The 22,558-nt window shown below is 39.5% G+C and overlaps 1 protein-coding gene across 1 annotated transcript in view; it reads right to left on the bottom strand.

The window, feature by feature from the left end:
* The window catches only part of LOC128449995 (CUB and sushi domain-containing protein 3), a 209,153-nt gene that overhangs the window by 135,181 nt on the left and 51,414 nt on the right, over window positions 1-22,558 (bottom strand). The window contains exons 5-17 of the mRNA XM_053433387.1: window positions 19,380-19,448; window positions 19,202-19,340; window positions 9,891-10,003; window positions 8,747-8,824; window positions 7,259-7,346; window positions 6,483-6,607; window positions 5,888-6,009; window positions 3,436-3,539; window positions 3,063-3,175; window positions 2,619-2,801; window positions 1,612-1,938; window positions 608-802; window positions 77-215 (exon numbers count right to left, since the gene is read on the bottom strand). Coding sequence (XP_053289362.1) covers window positions 77-215; window positions 608-802; window positions 1,612-1,938; window positions 2,619-2,801; window positions 3,063-3,175; window positions 3,436-3,539; window positions 5,888-6,009; window positions 6,483-6,607; window positions 7,259-7,346; window positions 8,747-8,824; window positions 9,891-10,003; window positions 19,202-19,340; window positions 19,380-19,448 — 1,795 coding nt within the window. The remainder of the gene's footprint in view (window positions 1-76; window positions 216-607; window positions 803-1,611; window positions 1,939-2,618; window positions 2,802-3,062; window positions 3,176-3,435; window positions 3,540-5,887; window positions 6,010-6,482; window positions 6,608-7,258; window positions 7,347-8,746; window positions 8,825-9,890; window positions 10,004-19,201; window positions 19,341-19,379; window positions 19,449-22,558) is intronic.

A 22,558-nucleotide genomic window follows, 5' to 3' on the forward strand; every position in this document is an offset into this window, starting at 1 on the left:
CTTTGTCCGTGTCTCTGACTGAGAGTGTGTGTATGTTTGTTCCATGGCTGAGTTACCGCAGCACTGTCACACAAACCTGTCAAAGCTGATCTTGATGGAACGGCCAGGTTCAGCCTCAATGACCCACTCACAACTCAGTGAGTCTTTGTAGTAGCCTGGCCACCCCGGGGACAGTATGACACCCGATGGACCCGAGTAGTGACCCCCACACGGAGCTGGAGGAGCAGAGATGTGGGGAAATTGTGAGAAGGGTTGGGCGGATAAGAGATGTGGGTGTGGCAGAAAGAACAAATATGGGTGGGGGATGGATGGAGAAGTTAGCCAGTGGTTTTAAAGAGGATAATGCTCAGTAATCTTTTTGAACCAAAATAAAAAACACTGTAAGAAAATATATAGGATGAGTCACCAAAGGACTGGAGTTACACAAGCATCTGAAAAAAAAGATAAATGTAGCCCAGTATGGGTGGATTCTGAGCTGCTTGTTCCACGTAACCCACTCACTTCTTCATCCAAATTCCCTCTGTTATGTTTTCTCTCTTCCCAACTCAATAGTTGAGTTGGGACCTGTCCAACAACCACACAGTTATTGGCTATTCCATTTCAGTACCTTCACATTTGGGAATGAGTCCACTCCACATCACTTTGCTTTCCTCCAGATGGCATGTGATGGTGTCAGCCCCCTGCGTTTTGATGAAGCCCTCCTCACAAACCACGGAGATGGAGCTCCCCAGTTGGAAGCTGTCCCCAAAGCGTCGGGCATTCAACGGTATGCCAGGGTCAGGACACTCATTACGCCCAAAAGCTTGTAATGAGAAGAAAGAGAACAAGATTTAGTGACAAACACTGTTGTGTGAATGAGGAATGGGATCTGTGAGGAGTAGGTAGATAAGGGAAATGGATGTAGCTGTTCGTGGGAGAGGGGGGGAAAAAACGAACAGAAGCCTGCTTTGTGAACCTCAGGGTGACAATAGCCTCCGTCTTTAGAACTTGTTGTACCACACCAGGAGAGAAATAACTACAGTGGTGATGCATTAGATAATGAGTTTCACACTACAAGTACTGCCCTAAATGCTGCTGTTTCTTAAGGCAGTTACGGCCCCTATAGAGGAGAGCTTTTGCTAAAAGCAATCATTAAAAAAAACACACAAAAGAACTAGAGTATTGATTGTAAATGGAACATTCACAAAAAATACAAGTGCTGTTGATCTTAATTAAATATAACTAGTCAGACATTAATTGCATCAAAATCTAATTGGTACTGCTTTAGAAAATATTTTATACAATTTTGAATTGTGTTTGTATTCAACAGATCAGACAGCCAGTACTGAGTCTCATCACAGTGATCCCTAGAGCCTCATTTATGCTCAACGTTAGATATGTAAACGGCTGGAGCCTGTCCCTGCTCTGCATTCATTTAGTCTGTTCTTGTGGACATCTTCTGAAAGCTTATGGATACAGACAAAACAGATAAAACTTAGCAGTACCACCGGAAATCAGTAGAAATGATCTCTTACCCTGAATAGAATGAGGCAGAGGCTTGCAGTCCCTTATAAATGCTGATACAAATTACTGTGATTGTTAGAATTAAACTGATCTAATATAGTCACTTACTGCTATAGGTGATATTGAAGCCCCGTCCAGACATAGAGTGATCAGCCTGAAACTCAAGTTGCAGTACATTGCTGTTGGACGTCAGGTGGGAAGGAACTTCAGCCCCTGAGAAGCGTCCTAGTATTGTGGACCCTAACTGGTCCCCGTCTTTGATAGTGAGGAAGTCATAGGGGGGCTCCAGGTCAAAGTCATTAAAGGCCAGGTGGATTCTGGAGCCCGACTCTGAGATAATCAGCCACACACAGTTGAGGTTGTTCCCATAGCCTTCTGGGTAGTCAGGAGACAACACCGTCCCCATGGGGGCAGTGAAGTTGGAGAAACAGGGGACTGTGTAATAGAACGTGAAAAATATTTAAGCAGCAATTTAAGAAAAAATACGGACAAACATATGGCCATATACACTGTGGGTTCTGCCATGATAGGATCATGCACATAGATCAGTATATAACAATGTGAGGACTGTTTAACAAGCTCAGCAATCAGGAGAAAGCACAGATCCCATGGTTGTGGAGTAGTTGAAGAAACAGGAAACTGTGGCAGAGTTGAACATAGAATACACAAAAATACAGACATAGAGCTTTATAGGTGCCCAGGATTAATATAAACTTTCCCTATGGACGCAGGTAACTTGTACAAACAGAAGATAATACATGTTTGTTAAGGATATGGGTTAGGTATAGTGAAAATCTTCAAAGGGGTTTAAGTTATATCGAGAAAAGACTAATTTGAGAATAATGGAAGTTTCCCTTCGCCAGAGTATTTGTACAGTATAACAGTGTTTTACCTACATCCTTATTTTTAAAATCAACCTCAAATAACAACGCAAGGATATGCTATCAATTTCCTATTTTACATTAAGTATATTGCTGTTTACACTTCATGCACTGCATGGTCATTTAACAACAATGCAATTAATCCTTCAATAGTTTAATGTCATTGTGAACTTTCCAAGAGCATAAGTAATTGCTTCATTAGCTGTCGTGAAAACAAGTCAGCGCTGGACTCACATATGCAGATGGGGATATTAGCCGACCACTGATTGTTGTTCTGGCAGGTTATCATCCTCTCCCCTATGAGCTCGAATCCAAACTGGCATTCAAAGCGCAGAACATCACCATTTAAAAAGCCACTACCGTCTTGGTAGCCGTACAGAGGTGTACCAGGGTCCCCACAACTCTCTTTGTCAATTTCTGTGGGTGAGAGGAGAGGAAGAGAGGGAGGGTAGAAGATAAAGTCAAGCAATACTTTATATAAAATGTAGTTTTTCTGTTTAACATCAATAAAAGTTCAGGCAAAAAGCCTGTGAACGTGTTAAAAATGTTTTTTGAAGGAGATATAGAAGACAGTGAGAGACAAGCAAGCAGATAGATTGACAGAGCGGCAGAAAGGAAAACAGACACAGACATGAGTACAGACAATCAGAGATGATATCAGCACCAAAGTCTCTATACCTTTATAGTTGATCTTGAAGCCGATCGAGCCCACACTCTCATCAGACTGGAGATGAAGCCACATCTGATGGGACATGCTGACAATCAGGTCTGGGACAAAGCTCCCAGTCAGCCTGCAGACAGGGGAGCAAAAAAGACATGTCAAAATGTCAAACGTTGTCTTGTCTCCCAATGTTATATGTAAAAGTTCTTCCAAAATAAACGGAAACAAACTGAAGCATGTCTTCAACAAAGTAAGCCTCAACTCAAATGGTGCACCTTTACGGTTAAATAAAGGTTCCTTGTAGAATAAAGATTTAATGTTATGTGCAACATTTAACTGTAAATGTATAATTCAATAATATATTCAATGAGGTATTTCATCAGTACTTACACTTGTATTATTGTTTTGGAGTCACCTACTTCCCCTCCATCTCCTATGGTTAGTGAATCATACCCAATTTCAAGGTCAAACTCCTCAAAGTTGATCTGAATAACCTGTTGATAAAAATAAGTAGATTTAGCATCTTCTTATGTTAACAATCAAAAGAGTGCACAACATTTGTGCACATGCGTTGACATGTTAAATATGCGTTTGCATAATGTCAATGAACAGAATTATTCAACCTTTATTTTAATTTAGGAATACATAGAGGTAAAGACCTCATTTACAGTACAGCAGAGTACAGAGAATAAAAATGATTTCAAAAACACAACGAAGACTCATAATGGAACAGTAACATTTTCAAAAAAGGAAAAATCAAGTGCATAACTAAAAGTCTTAGGAATAAATACCGTCAATCTTATTCATAGTATTCATGCATAAAAACCAGACCCTCTCAATTGGATGGGAATTAAATAAGGTTAATTTTCAGACAAAAATCTCTGTACATGACAACATTTGTAAAAACAAGTTGATTTTTTTTACAAATTTGCAAATTCAAATACATGAATGCATCCCCCCCCCCCCCCCCCCCCGCGATGGGAATTGCAGGATTAAGTGATCTATACTTCTGTTTGTGCATCCGCAGCACGAGTGGAAAACTTTATTATTATGTTAATCGGGTACTGAAGTTTTAGTTTGGGAATATTTTATCTTCTGATGACTCTTGTTATACATGCAGACCAAACTTTATTACACATTCAAATTTGTAAGACTTGTTTGAGTTTTACAAATTCACACACTTAGAATTAACATTTAGAAAGCATTTTTCACATGCACATCAAAGGTGATGGACATCCGCAGGCCGTGAAATTATTTGCGAAAATCACTTCACCAGCTCAGAATATTAATGTTTTACCCTATACTCATTTCCATCTCTTTGGAGACTCTGATTCTGGCGACAACTAAACGTTGAGACAAGCCTATTTAAAGTGTAATGCCATACACATACACAAGCAGACAGCAAACAATGCTTCAGAACCAGGGACATTATTTTTCTATCTCATACTTTAGATAGCTGCATAATGTGCAATTTACTCTATTATTTTTATGAAATAAAGCAACTACAACTAAAAATGGATGGCACACAAAAAGACTTAACTTCCATAAAATCGTTTCGCGCAAACTGTCAAATCAAATGATGCGAGCCAATTCAAGGGGCCTACATTATCCACTGCCTGTCCACACTCATCCAGGAGAGTTTCATGTCAGCTGTCAATGGTACATCGTTTATTTTCTTCACATATGTATACAACATCACAAAAGATGATATTTTCACAAATCAAATTGGCAACATCTGCTTAGACTCATAATAATCATGAATCTACTGCAGAGACATTACACCATTAAACCACACTACCTCGCTCTTCACTTTGCCTGTATGGGTTAATGACGAAAAGAGGATGTACTGTACTAACATGAATGTTGATGACAAGTGCTCATACTAAACATAATCTTTTCTGGTCATGCCAGGGAAATGTCTGCACAAAATACATGTGCAAAAGCTTCAACACAATGCACTTACACACATTATTACCATAATAACACTAATGGACCAAGTTTCGGTGCCAAGTCCATGGCTTGTTTGCCTTGGAGAGGGTGAGTATTAAATGAGCAGTAGTTGGTTATTGTTTATAAGCAGGAGGGCACCTAGATGACACCCCTGTGTATTTGCCTCACTGGACAGAATACCAATAGAGAGGAATTTGATGTAGCAGTAATGACCATTAGGAAAACAGCTTTGACCTCTTCACTTTGGGGAAAAGCTGGTCTCATTTAATCATTATTTCTCTCCATTTCTGTTGTCCCAGATGAATGATGTGAATCGCTTAATTACCACCAGCCAACCATACACTGGTGGCGTAGTGAGAACTGAAATGCGATCCCGCTGCAGCTAATATATTAATGAGCGACACTTACGGTGAGCTTAAGTCAAATACATGCATTTTCTATACAACCGGTTCCCATCTTGGGAGGCCGTTGGAAAATAAATGCACTCATAAATAGATATACAGAAATGGAATGCCTGGACAAATACTGCATGTTGTAATGTAGAGGGTGAAGGTTCACTAATGGGGCAACAGAAGAAGCTTCCCTATTTGTGCTTACTCTACATCTAATGAGGTACTGTTACACTTCTCTAGCAAAAACACAAGTGGGACCACTTACTTAAACTCTTCTTTGCCCTCTCTGGGACTTCTTCAACAAATGGACCCAGTTAAGTGATTATTTCATCTTTATAATTGCCATATTTACATTGAAACTGCATTAAATATGCTGTGAAGCAGATATGAATGTGTGACCCAACGCTTATCTTGTGCACCATCCAGTATCCCTGTTTAATTTATCTATTTAGACATCTGAAGGGAGAGAAACATGTTAGGTTGTAATATTGCTGTGGTACCTTGTTTGGATCACTGGCTGTGATGATCCAGACACACTGGGAGTTACTCTCATACTGGATGGGGAAGTTAGGGGATGTGAAGGTCCCTGATGGTCCCTGTAGATTTGTCCCACACGTTTTCACTGCAGACATATAGAGACAAACATGGAGACAAAGACAATGTATTTAAGAAAGATTCAAAATATAATTTATCACTTAAAAAGATATGCATTCATAATATATAATTGTTCAGCGTGCATATTATATTAATCTATAATATCTACAAGTCAGACGTAGGACTGATACATTTACAATAAATATGGATGGAAAGCCAGAGTAATAATTCCTGCATTGTAACAATAGAAAGGTAATATATTGTTTATAGAAGGTCTACGAACTGCATTTCAATTAATCAAGTCCTAAAAGGTGCTCAAGGTATTATGAAACATATAATAACAGCCAGAGCAGTTTGGAATGAAAACATAGAGTGCTGCAGAGGAGGCTTTCATACATAATTAACAGAACTGAACTTTCCTCTATCTGCATCAAGCCTGTATCCAGAGGCAATGCCTTAATCAAACTGTTTTATCATTAGCTCTTCAGTAGCCTGGCTCACCCTTGCAGACGGGTCTGTGGTCGCTCCAAGCAGCGAAGACTTCGGCTACACGCTGGCAGGTAATCGTTTTGGAACCCTGCAGCACATGGTCTTCATCACAGGTAAATTGAGCAGTTGCTGCGATGCTGAGAAGATAACAAACACCGTTAGTGCCTGGAAAAGCAATCAATGCGTCAAAAATGACTCCTGATCAAATATGAGATGTATTATTTTTCATGTCATTCATTACAGGTTCATGTTGGACAGTGGATCAATACATTCCATTCAGTAGATAAATTGGCAAATATATTTATTTATTAACTCCCTTTATTTTCCACACATACACTATGTCTAGACTGTGAGTCGACTGGGACAGGACACACTTTAGGCTCGGAGCGTATATAATTTTATATTGACAAAGAAACAAATCACTTGTGGCACAAGTAACTAAATCTCTGGTGTAACAGGCTCATTTAGAGAGGGTTTCTAAAGCTCCACTATTAGTATTCTTTACGACTCACAAGATAAACAGAAATGTATACGAAGTTTGTTAAATGTCAAAGTAAATAGTCTTAAAATTTATATTTTTGTTCTCTCCTAAAATACAATATAGTATGTGGATATTGTGATTTTTTTAAGATATGGATTATATTCACAAGAGGATTCGCCGTGGCTGAGGAAAATGGTAAATACATCTACTATGGCAGTAATGGTGACTGGGTAAATTGGTTGGAGAGCATGTTTTCCTACTTCTAAACCCAAGCTGCTTCACTAGGGCTGCAGAGGCGCCAAATCACCTGAAGTCAGAGCCAATCCGTTTGCCATTCTCCGGCTCCCCCGGGTCAGGGCAGTAATTAGACACCTGTTTGATTCCTCCTTCATTCACTGAGTGAGAAAGACAAGGACCAAGAACGCTGTGAGAGAGACACTTTATATTTCCAAGCCTCGTACTTTCAGAAAAACACCCACTGCAGTGGATGCACTCGGAGAGTAGATAAATCTGACTTTGAATGTTCGTCATGTTTGGTAACAAAATTCGCTTCCAGGAAATCACGCATGTAGTTGGACGAATCAAGCTCATCTCACAATGTAAGGGACTATCAACTGCCAGGTATTAGGCAACATTATTGTAAATAAACATTTGTGTTTTGTGAGATCAGAGCGAGTGCCAAGGGTAAAAGCAAGTGTCTTACCTGTACTAGACAATATAAAAGGAAATGCATCTGGACTTGGCAGTGAATAAGATGATAAAATGACCTTTAACTTTCAATTGCTGGAGTTAGAAAAAGTCTTGCAGATATGCTTGCATAGCCTTTACCATTGTAGGAAGGTAAGGTGCCGGATTGGATTCAAGCCATCTTTCTATGTTCTGATCTGTAAATCAAACACCTCATGCACTGGAAATGAAATTCATGAAATATGTAGTATCCCAATTATCCTTAAAGTTCGCTGCAATATTTGAGGTAAGACATCAACCCACACACAGAGACCCATCGCTTTTAATGCTACCATAATACTATCAGCAAACGTTTTCTCCTTTGACTTCTTCAGGAAGTTCATTAGCTTTGAAGTTAATTGTTGTGGGTTATAATGCAGTTATGAGTTCAATTATATGCAATGAATCCACCAGGCAAATTAAGCATCTCTTCACAGTCTTTTAAATGATATACAGTATTGTCTCTTAGATAAGATTACAGCCCTTTGCATTATTCATGTCTCCATGCAATGCAGAATCAATGACACATAAGGCAATAAAGATTACAACCTGTTATCACTGAAATGTTTAGCACACTGTGGAGTTAAAGGGAATTGTGTTCCTGATTTATGTTAATGACAGAGCTCCGCAAGCAATTAAAATGCATTCAATTCAGTCTGAGTGTACACAAATCATCTGCGTGAGAGGTCACTCAACCTTGACTACCTCTGTGTGTATAGATCACCCAGTGAATAAACATAAGTCAGCCTGATGTATTGCTTCAATAGTGCAAAATGAGACACAGGAAGTTTTGGACATTTGCAGCGGATCAAATTTAGCATTTTGCTGCAAGATAAATTATTAAGCCTGATCTAAATGAGTTCAGCTCTATCAGGACAGGAAGTCCCGGACTGCAGGGGATATGGAGTATCAGAAAAAAAAGAGAGTGCACTTCTGCTAAATCTAGTACTGTAGCTTAATTCTGTCACCAAATGATGCAGCAAAAAAAAGAGACAAGAAATAAAGCAAGTCCTACACAAACAAAAAATCCAAACAATGAAACAGTTGCATAAGAAAAATAAAGACTTACTCAAAGACAGTTTGTTAGTGTTGTCCTTTCCTGGTAATAATTTTACCCCTCTGGATTTAAGCTCTCCAGAGCTTTTCACTGGTCGAGAGTAACAGAAAGAGTTCATTAGATAAAAGAAGTTACATTAGATGTGAAAAGATACAGTACAAGTGTTTCTTTCTCTGGATAATACTTGGCCCTTTGAAGAACATCAACATGTAATTGCTACTGGTGTGCATCCTTTCTCGGAAGAAATGAGTGCAATGGCCCTGATCCATTCCTAAGGGTTACCTTGGCATTCCATAAACTCTAAATTAGTTTTTCATGTTTGTCTGTTCATATATTTCCGACATATTAAACAGTGGATAGAAATTGATTGGTCAGAGCAGATTTAATGGTTATAGCTTGTGGGGGGGAAATATCATGCAGAATCAAAGGGGAGCTCAAGGATGGCAATTCTACAAAACTTAAAATTGAATATCCAAAAGCAATTAATGATGCAACAAGCAAAACATGCTATTTGCATTGGGTCACATGCCTTCACACTTTTCAAAAGCACACTGCGTAAAAAATAAATAACTTAGTACTTCTCTTCACTAGAGGTATCTCCCCTTTGCATTAAAAATAAACCCATATAAGATCTACACCACTGCGCAACAAAGCACTGCAATAGATGAGAAATGCGATTTTTCAAGCAATTGATTTTGTGTCTACCATTTACCGTATTGCCACATATGCACTTTATTGAAAGTTTTTATCGAGCTGGTGATGGTTAAGTTGCAGGTTTAATATCTGGCTTGGGGCCTGGCTTTAAGCCTCTGTGTTATAGTATATGAAGCACAGACATAAGTCACGCCATAGAACAATGTGAGGGCAAAGGATTACTGAGCTCCTGAAGCTGAATTTTATCAGAGGAAGTAGAAGAGTATGTACAGAATTTATCTCTCAAATATTTGATTAACTTATTCCTTTGAAGTCACTGGTTTGAAGCTGAAAAGGCATCAGTGCCCTCTACAGAGGGGCATTAATCAAAGTGTTTAATATTCAGTTAACAAAGATCAAAACATTTTTTGTAATTGCACCGTTTTTCTCCTACGACGATCTCTTTTTCGCTGAAGAAGGGGACCCTCTATTACCATGTGCAAATTAAGTAATCATGTCTTACCTTGATACTGAGCCCTGAAGCCTTTGTGGCGGTGGTTGCTCTCTGTCACAAAATGCAGCCGCAGCCAGTTTTTGTTGCTGATGATTGGAGCTGGAATGTTCATCCCAGTCATCCTGAGTGGAAAGAGTCACAAATAAAAGAATACTTGTGTCATTTGCTTTCACTTTATTTCAAACGGACAGCTTTTCGGTGATTGAAATCTTTGTGTGTGTGTTCGTAAAGTGGTAAGACAAAAAGGCTGGGTCTCTATTCATGGGCTGTATCCTATACACATTTGAAGAACAATTGCATCACAAGGCTGCTTCAAATGCGTCTTTCCATTGCAGAAAAAGAAAGGCTCCAATGGGGGGATTCTTCCCAGCCCAACCAATCCCAGGATTCATTGCACTTCAGTTAAGAACCGTATTTCAAAGAGATAATGGCGCCAGCAAGCGATGAGACGTCCACTGCTTGAGTATCATGCAAGGTCTGTCCAGAAAAGTCTGTATGTTTCACCTATATGTGCAGACACGGATCATCATATCTGAGCTTATCTCTGTTAAACCTCTGTGTTGTGAGACCACGTCTGTCTTAATACTGACCTCAGTGCTTTAAAGCAAAAGATGTATTCAGCGTGTGGCCATAGCATCAGAGACTCTCAATAATCGTAGAGATTTAGAGCTGCCAGGGGCCTTCTCGTTTGTCTGGCTAACCAGCTCGTTTTTTTTTTTTTTCAATTGCCTTGCTGATCCTGCACCGTATCCTGTCATACCACAGTCAATAGAGCACAATGCCATTGTAGCTTTGAAACAAGAGACTTGGGACAGGCGTGAAGAAACATGATGCAGTTGATTACCTAAAGAGGTAAAATGCTTCTTATCAGACAGATTAAATGCTGTAACATGTTGATTTTTAATTGAATTGCAAACTACCTGAGATTTTTTTAACTGCTTTTTTTTTTATTTCATATTATCCATTGTAAGGGGAGATGACGGCAGCTTTCACAGGGGAATTAAAAGGTAATTAATTTCCACACAAAAGCTGACCTTTTCTCACATTGCATCATTGATAGAAATGCTAATGAACCTGATGTATGGAGCAGAATGAAAAAGAACCGCCTTCAAGCGGCTGAACTATGTAGAGGAAACTGCCTACAAGTTTCCTGCAGTGGAAGCTGCAAATTATCACAAGATTTCTGCTCGAAGTCTAAAAGAAAATGGATAGTGACAATAAAGCTCTACCCATCAGGAAGGTCCTCGGACGCTCCAGGCAGCACAGGAGTGATGTTACGAACTTAGGAGCAGCAGAGGTGAATATATAGCTGTCATAACAGCAGAGAATGGCAGGGCAAGTGAAACATGATGTGTCATCAACTGTAAATAAAGCCATGATGAATTGATGGTTATTATTTGTATTTATACAGAGAAAACGATTGATTTATCCAACACAACCATGCATGCTTAATTATCCCCGTTACATTCAAGTACAAAGTGAAAAAATATATTTTTGATGCCTGGTTTTCAAAGTGTGAATAGACTCGCCACTTCCTTCAGTAGCTGTGCTCCCGAATGAACACAAATGTGCTCATATAAGCCATCAAAGGAAGAAGACTTACAGCATCAGATGTGACCTGAACAATTGATGACTGCGTGCCTAAATGTTATCATGACTGCATAGGTCAAGATATTAAATCCTGCGTGATGTCAGTGAAAACGTTCTGTGACTGATTGTATGAATATATTATTTCTATCGCAGCCTTTTGTTTGTTAAGTTGCCCTTGTATGTCCAGTTTGTGATAAAACTATAACATCAGCTGAATGGTCGCACAAAATAATTCAGGGTTGTTCGTCACAAAACATTGATGCACATCACTGCTACTTGTCATTGTTACTGTCGTGGAAACAAATGCATCGCTTGAACAAGTGAGTGCTGTCTACTGTTTACTTATTGTATCTACCCCAGTGCATACTGAGCGACAAAAGATGAGAAAGTCCAATTGAAAAAATGGATTCCTCCCATATTGCAATGCCATTCTATCTCTGAAGGCTTACTTAGCTGCGTATTTGTTCCTTCATATTTATGCAATATGGCATTTCGAAGATTATTTCTTGGCTTGAGTGCAGATTTTTCATGTGCTTGGTTTTATCCAAGTTTTAAAATGCTTCATATCATTGATTTTGGGCTTCTCCAGGACTGATGGTAAATTCAGATGAAGGCATGTGAAGCACATTGAAGATTTTTCATGAAGTCCGAGTATAACGTGGCTAATTTGATAGAATGAGGGGTTGAAGGGACCATGGCAATCTCATCAAAAATACCAACATAATGAGTCCCAATGTGCAGGTACTGTGGCCAAACGTGGCCTTGAGGCCAGAGTAATAAACTGAAATCCCGAGTGCCTCTCCTCTGCTACACAGAGGCAGCCTATACGTAGGTGCACCCCAGATAATGAGCGATCAATTCAAATTTGTCAAAAAAGATAAGGCCTGGTGATTTTGGCTTTTACTCCCACACACATTCTATAAAATCTGACAAGATGGAGTATTTGTAAGAATATTTTATGTGCTCTCTATCCTTCATCAAATTACTTCCTCTTCAGAAGCTCTTCAGGAGATACTGCCAGCAGATTGGCTTCTGAAAACAGTGAGCCATGCAGTCACTGTATACCCAGTGGCCTCTTACATTAATTGCCCTGGTGAAATGCCTGGGTCGACTGTCAATTCACATACTTTCAATTAAAGGTTGCCTTCTTCAGACCTGGATCACAGAGGAGCACATCTCTTGGAGGCATTTTTATATTTTGCCTGAGAAGATCAATAATAAATCCCAGAAAGAAGAAATTGAATATAATACATATGGTAATTTCAACCTGCTTTGAATATTGTAATCTTCCTCTGAGAAGCATCTAGCCACTGCTCATATTCAGTTAACCAAACAGGATATTTCCAGATTCCTCAGTGAACCAAGCTAGATATTTCCAGATTGCTCAGTGGAAAAATTAAAATGTCTGGACTCTTACAACATGCAGAATTAATGCTAATCAGAAAAATATCCGAAGACACTGGATGATAGAAAAAGTTGAGCATTTTTGGATTGACTTCCATAATGTGTAGGTTAAACACCACCTCTCAAATCCACAAAAACCCTTACAGGTTTTATGCTTCATGTACACATTTGATATAATGAGTGGCATGTAATCCAAAGCTTGTTGTTTTTGCCCTTTGTGAACAAGGCTGTACAATCATATTAAAGGTCAGAAGAATAACAAAGAACTGTTTTTCTTGGTTTAGGAAGAATCCGATGTTGGCTTTTGAAAAAAAGGAAAGCGATTGCTTATTTTTTTGTCTATTTCCACTGTGATTGATGTGTAGCCTCGCATCAACCTTCCTCAGCGTGACAGCAATGGAATCGATAAACTCATTTGCAGAGATCTGATAGAAATCTTCAATTGATGAAAAGGATAAAAGCTGCTAAGATATGTCAGCAAAACATATTTTCATGCCCCACGGTCCTGGATTTCGTGGACTTTCCACTATCACAAATTGTTTTTATTAATTAGCAATCATCTATCTATCTATCATCCACTTTAGGAAAACTGGTTGGCAACATTGGACTGTTCCACATTTACTAGGTTTTCCATGTTATGCCATACATAACTTAAAATTTATAATCCTTACATTTGTCTGAGTAAGAGGGTAAGGAGTTAAATAATTTGAATTTCTGGAGAAATCAGAAATTTAAATTATTGTGCATTTTTTTTTTTTATCCTAATCAGCTTACATAAAGCTGAGTCACAAAATTATTTGTTACGTGAAACCACTTCTGTGAATTCCTCTTCCGCTCAAATAACTGTCACTACAAAGAGTAAACTAGTTAGTTCATCAAGAGGTAGGCAATGGTGAATAAATTCTAGGTGGCTGCTTGTAAAAGTGCAAAAAGTATTTGCTTTTGATAGTTGCAAACAAGGTACGTTGTCACAGAGGTGCTGTGATGATTGACCAATACATTTAGAAGCACACAATTCAAACACCAAAACAGGAGAAGAAGGCCCAAACTTATTTGATGTAAGTGACTGTAGCGTGTGTTTAATCATAGGTGATGGGTCGGGTCTGGTGTGGAGCTTTGTAGGTGCCTGTTTGCTCTGCTGGGAGCTGTCTAACATAATTCCGATAGTTCAGCGCTGCAGACTGCTAAGACCATTAGTGATTGAAGCTTTCAAACAAACTGCCTTCAAAGTGTTCATTTGGGACAGTGAAAAAATATCACTGCCTCCGTCTCCCAAAGCTCCTTCATAACTCACCCATAAACATTTCAAACTGACACATTTACAAAGCCAACAAATCCCCATGCGCCTACTCTTAAACCAGTCAGTGTTCCCTGTATGGAGGAATCTGCATTTAATGTAACTGCACTTATTTCTTTTTTCTTTAATCCCATATGTGGAATTTATTTGTTGATCTAATTGTTAATTATGTTAGGAATAATTACTATGTAGTGGACTGTCCTGTGAACTATTATAGTTTTTCTTATTACCAAGCACTAAATTAATTATTCTGTCCGGGATGAAAGTTTCTTCATGTGCAAACACATTTTTGCCATCCATATTTTTGAATCATGTTTAATACTTGATAACCACCTGCTTTAGCACAGGTTAAGAGAGGATAACGGGTGAATTTGGGTCAGGCCTTACGGCTATTTGCCTAAAAAAGGCTAAGAGGAGATAAATCTCTCTGACTCTGAGCTTCTTGGATGTCAATCATCGTTAAGCACTTCTAAAGCTCAAGGGTAAATTGACAGTTTGCTTGTCTCCAATCGCAGCTGGTGCTATATGTTAGGATGCTTGAAAGTTTAGCTGTCCAATGGCCTTGTACACAGCAATAGACACTCGTAAAAAGAGGGGGGGCAAGAGCAAAGGATTGTATGGGCATGAGAGAATTGCTGGCTTTGAATCGTGTTTGTTTGCTTGTCTGTTTGTTTACCTGGCCGAGTTGAAGCCATCTCTCTAAAATGATGGCCCCGCTGCACTTCAGCTCACTGGGTCCCGCTTGGATTGTAGGGGCTTAAAAGAACTCAGCCTGACATCTTCTGACATTTGGTGACATGGAAAAACATCATTTTGGAGTTTCAAAGAATTCAAGTGATGCCTGCTGACTGCTCATCACATTCACAAGTAAAACTTCCCCCAAAAAAGTGCTGCTGGTTTAACCTGATCAATAAATAAACAAACTGTTTATTTGTTCTCCTCTATAGACACTACACTTCAGCAAAAAACTGAAATACATATTTAATCACACAGAATTGTACTAGTTTAATACCAAATGTGATGATGGGGAAATGTAACATAAAAATGTAACCATATATTTGAATCTATATTTGTATTATAAACTAGAATTACCGCACTGGTTGTATGTTATCCTTTATTGTTGACCACTTAAACATGATAACTTTATCTTTGACCTTAAACATGATAACTTTATCTTTGACCACTTAAACATGATTACTTTATCTTTGACCACTTAAACATGATTACTTTATCTTTGAGCCCAAGTGCCAACTTATCAAAAGTTAAAGAAATTACCTCAAGACGGTGTTATATACCACACTCATGAGGCCAAAACAGGTTTTTGAGGTCACAGGAATGCAAGGTCAGTGTGACCTTGACCTTTGACTGTCAGGCACTAAAAATGTATCAGTTCACCTTAACTCCAAGTGAATATTTGTCCCAAATTTTAAGACATTCCCTCAAGTTGTTCCTAAGATATCACGTTCAAGAATTGAACATTTTTGAGTACCAGCCCAAAACAGTTAACAGGAGGAGTCAGGGAAAGAAGTCTGTCTTTTCTGATCAGAAAGCCAAAAGAATATAAATAGCAATGAAATATAATTAACAATGTAACAACATTGATTCCGTATACAGCAGATGACACAAGAGTTCATTTTAAAACTTTTGTACTTCAGAGCAGGTTACCCTGGTGGTCTGTCAAAACAAATCAATCATCTCATATCAGCTCACTGTCCCACTCTCTTTAGCTGCGTCAACAATACAATACTTAGCAGTTATTGGCCCACTCTGAGCACCTCTCTCTCTCTCTCTCTCTCTCTCTCTCTCTCTCTCTCTCTCTCTCTCTCTCTCTCTCTCTCTCTCTCTCTCTCTCTCTCTCTCTCTCTCTCTCTCTCTCTCTCTCTCTCTCTCTCTCTCTCTCTCTCTCTCTCTCTCTCTCTCTCTCTCTCTCTCTCTCTCTCTCTCTCTCTGACACAATGTCTGCCTCTCTCTCCCTCCAACTCCAGATGACAACTCTCAGGGACAACAAAGCTTGAAGCTCAGTGATTGATTAGAGCTTCTTTCAGACAATTTTAATTAATGCCCGACAGTATCGCATAAACCTGGTGGATGCTCCCATTTGCACAGGACGCAGAAGAGACAGATAACCTTAACTTCAAGGTTGGAGGTCAAATCCATTTCATATTTCCTTGTTTCGTTTGGGAGTGACTTCCAAATTAAGCCTACGAGAAAGCCATGAATGAAAACGACTGAAGGCTGCTATTTAAAATAAAACTCTGATTCTTGTGCACCTTCATCATAATTATGCAACAGGGAATCACCTTCTCTGTGACTTGACTTAAATTAATTCATTTAGCTCCACATGGAATATTCAAAATGTTTTCTGCTCATAAATATCCAAGAAAAGTCGTTAAAAGGTGGCTAGTTTCTGTATGCTGTAGCTTTCCATGCATGACATCGCTAACGGGAGCGATTCTGTTCTGTTAGCAAAACAACAGTCCATCCAGTCGTGTTTTGCAGCCATTGCCCCATATTAAAAACAATCGAAACGGGGCAAAAATATAACGAGCGCTAATACTTATTGCTTAGCTAAAGATATGATGCCCTTGAGCACAGTAGAGAGGGACGGCTTCAGGAAACTGATCAAAGTGTTAGACCCCAGGTACGAGCTCACAGTTTAGCACTTGAATGTGTCAGAGGGTCTGACCAACATGTTTACTTGTTTTTTTTTTAAGTTGTTTACAAAATCAAAAAATGCTAAATATAGTGAAAAGGGACCAGTCACTTAGTTTGCACTAAGCATATAAGACTGTATGAGCTAAGAGAGCTGCTCTAAATTTTCTTTTGCTAGTTATGGGCCCTGACGCTCTCTTGATCAATGGAAGCATGAAGACCTTCACAAAAACATTTTGTGCTCATTATTGGAAGGCATATTCATTTTTTTTAATGTTAATAAACTTTATTGTAAAGTTTCGGTGAATCTCTTGTTTCTTCAAGCTTCAGGATGCCCCTCACACTGGCAGCATCTGCAAAAACTACATATCGTGATAAGAATCGAGATCGATCAATATGGAAAAACATATCGTGATAACATTTTTTTCCATATCGCCCAGCCCTACATGGAGCTGACTTTAAAGATCTGATCCTATAAAAAATGACGTGGTCGCAATCAACCATACATACTGATCCTTTGTTCATTTACATGCTTTGAAAACTTAGCAGGCAGACCTCCTCGTTATCCAAAGAACTAAGACAGAAGCCTTAGGCAATACAGCCTTGTTTTACCAAGCCCCCTCCACCCTTTGGAATTAACTCGGAGCTGCCAACTCTCTTACGATCAGTAAATCTAGAGACCAACATTTTTTGTTCTCTCTCTGAGTGCCCATTAACTTCTCTTTTTTATGATTACACACCGTCCCAAACACATAAATTACTCAGCTAGGTAGATTATATATCTGAACTAAATGTAATTTTACTACTGGATTTTAACCCCACAGCAATGCTTTATTACACCAACTGTTACAACTTCCTGTTTACATTTTACAATTGCTGTTGTCCCATCCTTGCACCTCTTTGCATTCTGAGCCATGAAAATGATGAAGAATCTCTCTTTGCATCTTATCCTTTTTCTTATATTTAAAGCTTTGAACCTTTGCTCTGGGAGTGGAATTACAGCTGTGGGCATGTAAAGCTTGTGGAAACACTTTGTGATATTATGCTACACAAATTAAACTTTAAATTACTTTTCTTAACTGAAACTTAATCTAGTAAAAGACAAAACTGACTTCAACCTTACAAAACCAAATCATTTTGTGATAAAGGTCCTAAAATATCTGGATTTAAAAACCTAGAAATATATTCTGACAGAATATAGGCCATGATTTCACAGCTTTACTACAGTATTAGCCTGGATGCCGGACGAACTTAGCCCCGCCCACAACATTTGAGGTCGGGAAGTTTGGTCTGGCATTGCTCCGTTGGGGAGAAACTATGCCCGAACAGGAGCTGTTCGGACAAATCAAATTGTCAGGGCGGGCTTTATACGATGATGGACAGATGATCAACAGTAACGTAATCAACCACGTCACCAAAGAGCGCTTGGGTTGAAGTCGTTCTCAACAAACATGCCTGCCACTGGAGCGCTGAGATGTGTATATGCTGCCATTGAGTCTGTTTTAGAAGACATCGACAGCGCAATCATTTTGAAAGAGGAACAGAGAAACACGATCAAGGCATTTGTAGATCGAAAAGATGTTTTTGCCGTCCTTCCTACGGGATTCGGAAAAAGTTTAATTTATCAGCTGGCCCCGATAGTCGCGAAGAAGATGGGACACAATGAAAACCCAGAGGTCATTGTGGTTTCTCCTTTGGTCGCACTCATGGAGGACCAAGTGAAAGAGGCGACCGAAATGGGCATCACGGCGATGCAACTCGGCGTGCACGACGAGGTGGACATTACCAGCGGTCGTTGCCAGCTCCTTTTCGGAAGCCCGGAATCCTGGCTGCTGAACAAGAAGTGGAGGGACATGCTAGGCTCCGATGCTTTTCAAGCCAAGGTAATAGGTATCGTCGTGGATGAAGTTCATCTAACTTACAAATGGTAAGAGAAAGTCTTGACTGTCTAACTTAGTAAATAACTCACAATGTCATGATATAGTTGACAACAACTATGCGTTGCTTAACATACGTCACATACTACGTTGCTCTGATTGGTTGTAGGTCTATCCAATTGAGCGAAGAGGCATTTTTTTTTTCCTGGTTCAGTTGAAACACGCCTCATAATCACAGCCCAATGGAGCGGTATCAGACTCATATTCTGACTAGAATTATGAGTATGACAACGTCAGGCTACTACAGTATAGCACTAAACATATTTTCCTTCATGATATGTAGTGCCTCCACCTGACATACAAAAAAAACACCACATCACAAACCTTGTGGACACTGACATACCGGTAACACATACCAATATACAGTTACACTAGAACTATGTATGTACATCAACTGAAATACAAACACTACCGTTGTTCCTTCTCACAACCCAACTCACCAGATGGTTGGCGTTTCAGATCCCTCTACTTCCAGATAGTCCGACTTTTCCTCCATCTGAAATTCCGTGAACACCAGAGAGATGGTATCCCCGGGATCTGCCAGGATGGTCCACTTACACTCCCCACTGCTGCCTAGACCTCCAGCACCTCCACCTCCGCCAGTGCCCAGGGAGTCGCTGCTGGGGAAATCGAAGCTGGAGATGAGCCCGCTGGAGCCCCTCAGGGTGCCACCGCACGTGTCCTCCGCTGTCAGTCACAAAGAGGAAGGCCGGGTGCAGAGAGAAAAAGACACACAGACTCTTGGTTATTTCAGAGCTATTTTTCAAAGTTCAACATGGGGAAAAAGTGGCTGTAGGCATAAAACATCTGTACCCGTCCATTCAGATAAATGAAAACCAGAGACAGTAAAATGTTGAGGCTGATGCTGGAGCTGCAGAGGTCATCTAAACATGAAGCTGCACAGGTCATTTAAACATGAAGCTGCAGAGGTCATCTTAACACAATTAGGAAAATGATAATGGTATGAAACGTTGAATTAAAGGTTTATTTTGTTTTCTATACAATGGCAGGAAATAAAGGATTCATGAGTGACAATCGGCAGAACTATTTACCTATTAATTGTGCACAAATTCTGTCACAGTTTCTATGTGAGAGGAAAAGACCCAACTCTCGCTTTTCTGCTGTTCCCCCCCCCATTATCCCTGCATCCAAGAGTCAGTAATTCATCATTATGTCCGCGGAGCCCCTCATGTTTCAGGAAACAAACAAATGGTGATAAACAGGGCTTATAATGCTGTGAAATTGTATATTTTTTCAGTGTGGGGAGCAAGGCGCGTCAGCTGAATGTTAATGCACTACACCATAACAGTGGCTTGCTCTCTTTCACTCCAAGTCCCTTTTCCCCTTCTCTGCCTCACCCTTTCTAATATCTCTCCATCTCTCCCTCCATTCCACTCTTCCAAACCTTCTCAGATCTTTTATACTATTACTCGCCAGTCTCCCTTCTATCCCTGCATTCGTTTTTTTTTCTCCCTTAAGAATTGTAATGATGGCAGGGCTTTCACAGTTTTCACATCATTTAAGACTAATATGTGACACTCAGCTGTGCCAGCTGAAACCTTTGATGGCTCAGCGCTCGACTCAGGGCTGTCAAAGCTGCCAGCCTTGGAACATTCCTGTATGCTGCATTACAGGATTGGTCAAGGAACAAGGAAGCAGATGAAATTCAAAATAAGATAAAGAAAAATAGGGAGAAGATTGGAGAACCGGGGCTGCTGGTTAGCTTTATCCATGTTCTTTGACACAGGAGAAGCATAGCAATTGATCAAAGTATTTATGTGAAGGCAGCGATCTCAGAAAGATACAGGGTGAGACATGATGTCCTCACATATATGATTCATATCAAGGAGACTTCTTTTTAGACCAGACCATGGGCAGGCCTTCATTTGTTGAATGCCTATAGCCTCTTAACTACAAAAGCACAAGGACTCCTGATTTCATTCTAGTGTAAATCACTATATTCACCACCATAAAACAATTGTGCTGACTGAGAAGTTGTGCATCCCATTAATGCATTTAATGCCACATTTCAAAGAGTGCCTAGCATATGGATGTGTTGCAGAGGAGCGATATTACATTTTAACCTCACGACAGGCAGCAGCATGTCTCAAGTATTGAGAGATGGTTGGAGATGTGAGTGTAGGACAGAAGACAGAGAAATACCAAAAAGTGTCAGGGAAAAAGACGAGTGAAAACCGAATCAGTGAGAGAGAAAAAGGGAATGTGGTATAGAAAAGAATGAAGGGAAGGAAGGAATTCTAAAATAAGAGACAGGACAGAGATGAAAAGGACTGAGAGGCAATATAGAGTAAAAGTAAATAAAAGGTAAATCGCCATTGAACACCATTCAACTCAGGTGGCAGCAGGAAGCTGTGTGCAAACTTGGATGTGACAGGTACAAGGGAACTGTGACCAAAAAAAGCAGACGTGGCAGTGATTAGTGTCCAGTCTGCAAATTAAGTAACTTAAGAGAGACTTTTTAGTAAAACTGCCTTAAAGTAATTTTTGGGTTTGTGGGCTTTGGATTAATCTTTAATATTTCAGCACAGGGCTTCCTCGAGGGTATGAGACAGATTTCCACAACCACATTTAATGAAAATAACCTCACTTATAACTCATTAATGTGTCTACAATTGTAACCAATTAAATTGCACAGGCAAATTAAATCGATGCTAGGAAGAAATCCATTATAGTACCGAAGCACTGAGACAGATTTCTTCACTGTTTCTTTAAGAAGCATCCATGCATGGTACTGTAAATCATGCACAAGCAAACTGCTGTCTGATGCTGAGAAACGCTTAACAGCTTGAGAAATTAAAATGGCTCCACCTGGATAATGCCTTACAGTTTCTATACATTCACATGCAGAGTGTCACTGAGATGCATTGCAGCACACAAGGTAAAGTCTGACAACAAGGTTGAGTTGCATAAAGGAAGGAACTGAAAGCTGGGCAAAATATTCCCTAACACATCATTAAAAGCATGTTCTGGATTTGAAGACGAGGTTGTATCCGTCTCCTTTAAAAATGGTGGCTGTATTAGAAAAAAAAAAGATGGTGGTGAGGATTAGGACTGCTTTAGCTGAGCTCATTTACATCCCCAGCATCAGCAATCTAATGCTACTTGAGGAGGGATTAAGCCTCTCTCCCCTTGACTTTGATCAGATATATAACACTTGTCTTTCTACTTAGAAATATTCACCCCCAAGGATAGAGGGAAGGAAGGGACTCATGTATAATTTTTGCACTACCTCAGGTTTTTTCCTTTGTAATAATCCCTGTGTTAATGCAGAGGCAATGACAATGTCTACAGTAAGTCCCTCATTTGCTCGGTCGCAAGTCCAGTTAAACATTGATAGGGTTGAGGAACAGCAGGGAGATCTGTAACGACTGCAGATATATAATTCATATGACATCATACATATATATATATATATATCAATCATATATCAATCACAGGGCCAACACAGGGCCAACATACATAGACAACCTTTCACACTCACATTCAGCAATATTAAGAGTTTCCAATGAATCTGACCGCAACTAAATCCACATATACATAAGTAGTACATTGATAATGAACGAGGAAACCAGGATTCGAACATATAACCTTCTAGCTGGGAAGAGACAGCATTAACCACTGCACCACTATGCCTCTGTCATTTAGTCATAGTTTATAAAGTATACGATGACTCTCATCAACATCTCCTTCTTCTGAGATCAATTAATATTGAACATTTCTAATTTAGTTGTAATTACAAATGCAATTAATATATTTGCCCATTTCACGCCTGACAG

The sequence above is a fragment of the Pleuronectes platessa genome, chromosome 10 (genome assembly GCF_947347685.1).
Source record: "Pleuronectes platessa chromosome 10, fPlePla1.1, whole genome shotgun sequence".
In the NCBI taxonomy this organism is placed as follows: Eukaryota; Metazoa; Chordata; class Actinopteri; order Pleuronectiformes; family Pleuronectidae; genus Pleuronectes; species Pleuronectes platessa.